Here is a 6,000-nt window from a genome sequence, read left to right as displayed (position 1 = left end):
CTCTGACGCCCACCCCATCCCCCCTTTCTCAGCCGTGACAGGAGTCCGCCGGAGTGGCAGAAAACATCACAAAGGGGCATTGTCGCTTGCTGACTTTCACAGTCCCAGCGGGCCAGGGGGGCGAGGAGAAAAGAGTGAGCCGCAATGGCAAGGACAGGTACGCAAAGCAGGGTGAAGATGCGAGCCGTTCTTAACATTTTCATTCCCTTGGATTCGGGCGTGTGTGTGTGTCTTGGGGGGTGGGGGGAGCATGCAGTTCCATTTTATTCTTCCTTTTATAGCTGTCTCCCTAATCCCATGGGAGGGGCAAGGCGACTGCTGGGTAAAGGGGGACTCCTTTTTCTCCGGATAGGACTGCAGGGTTGGGCAAAGGAGATTTTTAAAAAATGTGCTTTCCTTGTATTTTGTTTTCTTTCATCTCAGCTTTTCTTTCAGCTGAACGTGGTGTGTGTGTGTGTGTGTGTGTGTGTGTATGTATGTATGTGTGTGTGTGTGTGTGTGTGTGTGTGTGTGTGTGTGTGTGTGTGTCAAAGCGAGCCTGCTTTATGGTGTTCACATATGGAGCTGTCAGTTATTGTAAGAGAGAGGGAAGCAAACACGCCAGGCAGACAGCTGCAGACGAATGGGATCCCCTCCGGCTCAGGTCGCCCCTTCCACACGCGTGCGCCACAGATTCGGACTAAACTTAGCTGGCAGGGACTTGCTGGATTTCTGAAATAGCCCTCGGCAGGAGGAGGACCAGCAAGGCCAGCTGGTGGTGGCCCTTGACTTCTTGACCTTTTTTTTAATTTTTGCCAGAGGCACAGGGTCTCCTTTCAGGGCTGAGGACTGAGGTGGGCTGTGGAAACAGTATGGCACCGTAGGAGGCTGAAAGGTGAGAGGGCTCGGATCTGTGCTCCGTGGGACTGCTGCTTTGCACTATATGGAGAGGAACAGAAAGGCGGACACTGTTACCTTAAAAAAAATGTAGCTGTAATTCATTATTAAAACAGTGTCGATGAGCCTCATCTTTTCCACAATAATCCTTCCTCCTCCTCCTCCCTCACATTATACAGCAGTGCTGAGCAGCGCATAGCATCGATGATCCTCACTCTTTCCACAATAATCCTTCCTGCTCCTCTTCTCTCACATTATTCAGCCATGCTAAGGACACAGCATTGATGATCCTCATCCTTTCCCCCCCCCTGACCCCTCTTCTTCCTCCTGGCTTGCGTTATACAGCAGCACTGAGGCAGACACATCATCTCTAAAACACATCATTTTCACAATAATCCCTTCTCCTCTTCCTCCCTACAGCAGCACTGCAGAGCAAACAGCACTGATGATCTTCACTTTTAAATCAATGCCATCTCCTTCTTCTTGCACATTATACAGCAGTGCTAAGGACACAGCATTGATGATCCTCATGCTTTAAGCAGTAACCTCTCCTTCTCCTCTTGCATTATATAGCAGAACCAAGAGCACACCGTGTTGACAATTATCCTCCTTTTAAAAATAAATTCTTCCTTCTTTCTTGCAGTGATGAGGCACACACAACACTGATGATCCTTATCCTGTTCACAGTAGTCTATCTTCCTCCCTTTTGATTGAAAAGCTTGTATTACAGGCTGCAGTTTCACTCCAAAAGAGCATCTGGGGTTAGCCAGAAAGCCCTGATGGTCAGGCAGTCTGGTGGTGGTGATGCAATATGGCCTAGAGAGCAGGGCATCCAGAGAAAAACAGCACACGAGGATCTGAATGGCTACGCTGACATCAACAGGCGGAAATGCAGAGATGGGATTGTGAGACTGAGAGGAGGGAAGGAGGAATGCGTGGAGGACGAGAAGGGAAAATCAGAAAAGCTAAATAAATTATTTTCCTCGGTGTTCATTAAAAAAATGGATGGGAGAAGGTCTGCTGAATTGTTGGCGGGGGTACATATGGTAATGGGGTAGATACTGCACCGTTTACAGAAGAGAGGGTTTCTGTAGGTCATGGGGAACTGAAAGGGACAGGATGGGATGCATCCTGGGATGTTCAGGGCTCTCCGAGGGGTTCTGGTTCTATTAATCTTTGGAGACAGGAGTGGAGAAGGGCAGATGATATGCCTACAAGGCTGGAGACTGCTGGCACATTAGTCATTCCTTGTTGTGGGGAATATGATTGGAGACTCTACTGAAGGAAAGGATAGTGAAGTATTTAGTATTTATCTTATTTATTCATTACCCGCCATAACGAGTATGGAATTCACCCAAGCATCATAGCGGTTTCTAGAGTGATGGGTGTAGCAGCTTAAAAGGTCCATTCTGAAAGGTGGACAGTGCACATTAAACTTATGGAGGTAGATATTCAAAAGCCATTTAGACAGATATTTGAAAAGTTATCTGTCTAAATGGTGAAACCACAGATTTAAAACTCCCAGCTACAATGAGTTATCCGGCAAGAATATAGCTGGGTAAGTCGGGGGGGGCGTCCCAAGGATGGGCAATAAGCATTTTTGGGAGGAGCAGAGTGAGCCAGATAGGTTAACTGGCTAACTCCGATATTCGGCTAACTCTGGCCATTAAATAGGGCAGGTCTAAAGTTAGCCAGCTATACCTACCTAGCTAATTTTAAGATAGCCGGGCATATTCAGCTGCCCTGCTGAATATCCCAGTAGCCGCTCAGTGACTGAATATTGAGTCAACCCCAAAGTAAATAAACATCATCGCAGGAAGTCATCAGGTTATAGCAGCAAGTTCCAGGTACCCAGACAGCATGGTTTTACCAGAGGGATCTGGTCAGACAAATCTGATCAATTTCTTTGACTGAATGACCAAAGAATGATATCAGAGGTTGCCAACCTTTTAGGTAGCATGGACCCCTTTTTATCAACCTCCAAAAATTTTGTGGAGCCCCGCATGCAACCTAAAAAGTTTAATTTATAATGCCATATGGAACACTGATTAATGTGTAAAATTTAACATTAAATAAGGAATAGTTTCTGATATAAACTTTGCTCTCCTTCCTGCCCTCCCCTTATGGCCCCTTCCTGAGTGCTACTCCTCACCTCCACATTAACCTTTCCCAAGTGCTCCCCTCCTTGCCTCTGCCTACAGATCCTTCCTGAGTTCTCCCTGCTTCTCCCTCCTCTGGTCCCTCCTGCCTTCCTTCTGTGTGACCCCTTCCTGACTGCTCATCCTCCTGTCCTCTCCCCTCCACAAGGGTCTTCTCTGCCACCCTGCTTGCTCTCACCTATGACACCTTCTTTAACTTATAATTCGCTGTCTCCACGTAGTGATCGACGCGGCGTACAAAGAACAAAACGGAGTTGCATAAAACAACAAAATAAACAATAAAATATCATGATCACAAATGCCTTCCCTTCTGTGAGCCCTTCCCCGGTTCTCCGCCTCCAGGCCCCTTTCTGAATGGTTTCCCTTTCCTGAGTGTCTTGCATCCTGCCCTCTTCCCTTTGCGGCCTGCTTCCTCGATCCTTCCCTCTCCCCACAGCCCCATCCCAAGCTTTGTTTTATGTATTTATTCGGATTTTTGAATTAGAATTCACCCAAAGTGGGGTAGAGCATATTCGAAAGGTAACAGAAAGTCTGAAAGGAGACCAGTAAGGTCAAAACTTGATATCAATCAACAGGAGAACCAAACAAATTAAAATGCAGATCGGGACTAAGCTCGAAATCAATCAGCACATACAGTAAACTCCATACAGGTCTAATTAGGTAGGAATAGAAACATCTCAGCTCAGCGATACGATGTAGCAGCATTGTCAAGGCGTTCATAAGCACAAACATCTCAGAAAAACATTACAGGTGGATTTTCACAGGAGTTACGCATGTAAATGCAAGAAACTATCATAGCAATTCTCTGCATTAATGCATTTACCTGCATTAAGTGCATTTAACGCAGCTAAAACCTACTGACAATTCAGTGGCACTTACTGTAGCATGCATAGCAGCTTATTATAATTGCATGCAGTGCTGGGGTTGAAATAATACGAGGTGTTTCAAATACCTCACATTAGGCCATTTACCACACAGTAAGCGGTGCTTATTGCGTGGTAAATGGCCTAATGAGGCTTTGTGACTAAGCTCTTAAGTTTGTGCCCAAGGCAGTGGAGGGGAAGTGACTTCCCAAGGTCACAAGGAGCAGCTGAAGGATTTGAACCCTGATTTTACTGCTCTAACCACTAGACTACTCCTCCCCTCCATCTGCACCCCCCCCCCCCCACCTCCTTCTACAGCATCCTCCCCTCTGCTGCCTTCCCTCCCCCTTCCCCAGTATCCTCTCCCCTGTCTCTTACTCCCTTACCCCCAGCACTATCCTCTTTCCCTCCCCTGCCCTCCCCCCACCCAACTGCTGCCAAATCTGCCCATCCCCCCATGTTCCCCTAACCTCCATGGCTATCCTTGTTCCGTAGCCGAGCCTGAGACCCCCATCCCTCCTTATGCCAGCAAACGTGTCCGAAGCTCGCACGATGCGCGAGATCCTACAAGAAGTGCCGGCCCGCGAGTTTTAAACACGCTCCCAGGGCTGGCGCAGGTGTGATGCGTGCAGCTGTGTAAGGGATTCTTCGTGGCCACCCATGCACGCATCTTACAGGGGACAGTGGTGAGGATACCTCTGTGTGTGGATCATTGGTGAGATACTGACTTGGTTTAGTCATTGATTTTCTGGATTTATTACTCACCCTTCTGAATGAGAAAACTCGCTCAAGGCTGGGTACAACATATTAGAACAGCAGCACACAATTTCAGGCGGAGCGTATTGAAACGGTAGCATAAAATTAGAGGTCGTTAGCAGTTTGACAGTATGGAGGTGCATGTTAGGGACTGGACTCTAAATACATCAAGATACTGACTGAAGCATGAGCAGCCTCTCAGCAGAGTACCAGTGACTAATTGAAAAAAATGCATTCACAATAGTTAAAATAGCTCCTCTGCTCACGATAAGCTGCAGCAGCGTCGTGTTCAGCGCACTCAGGGTGATGCCGGGCCGTATCTCCTAGTCACTTTAGCAGCTTTCTAGGGTGGGGGAAGTTGAGGGATTGGCATTAAAGGCCTGACAGAAGAGCCAGGCTTTTATTTGCTTCCTGAAATGGGAGTAGTCATGCATTTGGCAGAGCTCTTCTGGGAGAGAGGTCCACAGAGCCGGCGCTGCTCTCAAGGAGGATCAACTGACCGCGGGTGCCTGTTCCTTGGGAGCGCAGTATTCCGTAAGCCGGTTAGGGGAGGAGTCATCCAGCTAAAGTTAGCTGGATGACTTGTCCCATATACTCAGCGGAATAAATGTCCAGCAAACTCTGGCTGGATAACTAAAAATCCTAACCAGTTGTGTGGCCAGATAACTTCCTTCTTAACTGGATATCTTCAAAAGACATCTGATTAAGAAGCACTGAGAAATAAAAAAAACAAACCAGAAGTAAAGGGGTCTGTGGACTGATTTTCTCCCTTCCCCCCATCAAATTTCATAGAAGGATCTATCGGGCCACACACCCACCCATCACATGTCCCCCCCTAAATGTGTAAATTGTTCCGAGTCCACAGATCAGGACCTCCTCATCCCTCCTTCCTCTAATCTTGTAAATAAAACAAATTCATATTCCAGCCCAGATCCTACCCCCATTCATCCCTTGTTTCAAAGTAGTGAGCCATCATCTCTTCACCGCCCGGACCCCCTCCCATCCCCTCTGATACTTAAAGAGCTCCCGCCAGGAGCGAGGTCTGGACTTTACCACTCCTGGTACTTCCAGCCCAGCTCCTGACAGAAATTGCACTGGAAACATTAAGTTGCCTAGAGTTTACGATTCAGCAGTTCTCAGCGCTGGAAATGTCAACTATATGGATAACTTCCATGCCAGGACATAAAGCTGGGCATATTTTGGACCTTTTGCTGTGTAGTCAGTCCTGGTCTGATATTTGATGGATCTAATAATCCATGACCAGATGTGGTCAAATCAAGGTCCATATTCAGACACAGCCTGGATATCAAAGTTAGCCAGATAAAGTTATCCGGCTAACTTTGGAG

At 47.3% G+C, this 6,000-nt stretch overlaps 1 protein-coding gene across 1 annotated transcript in view; it reads left to right on the top strand.

Annotated features, from left to right (window-relative positions):
- LOC115072913 (reticulon-2-like) overlaps nt 1-6,000 on the top strand; it is a 40,258-nt gene continuing 34,258 nt past the window's right edge. Inside the window, exon 1 of the mRNA XM_029570909.1 lies at nt 1-157. Coding sequence (XP_029426769.1) covers nt 145-157 — 13 coding nt within the window. The 5' untranslated portion in view covers nt 1-144. The remainder of the gene's footprint in view (nt 158-6,000) is intronic.

Source organism: Rhinatrema bivittatum, chromosome 11 (genome assembly GCF_901001135.1).
Source record: "Rhinatrema bivittatum chromosome 11, aRhiBiv1.1, whole genome shotgun sequence".
Taxonomy (NCBI): Eukaryota; Metazoa; Chordata; class Amphibia; order Gymnophiona; family Rhinatrematidae; genus Rhinatrema; species Rhinatrema bivittatum.
Note: the sequence above shows the minus strand (reverse complement) of the source record. Positions and strands in the feature narration are given on the sequence as shown.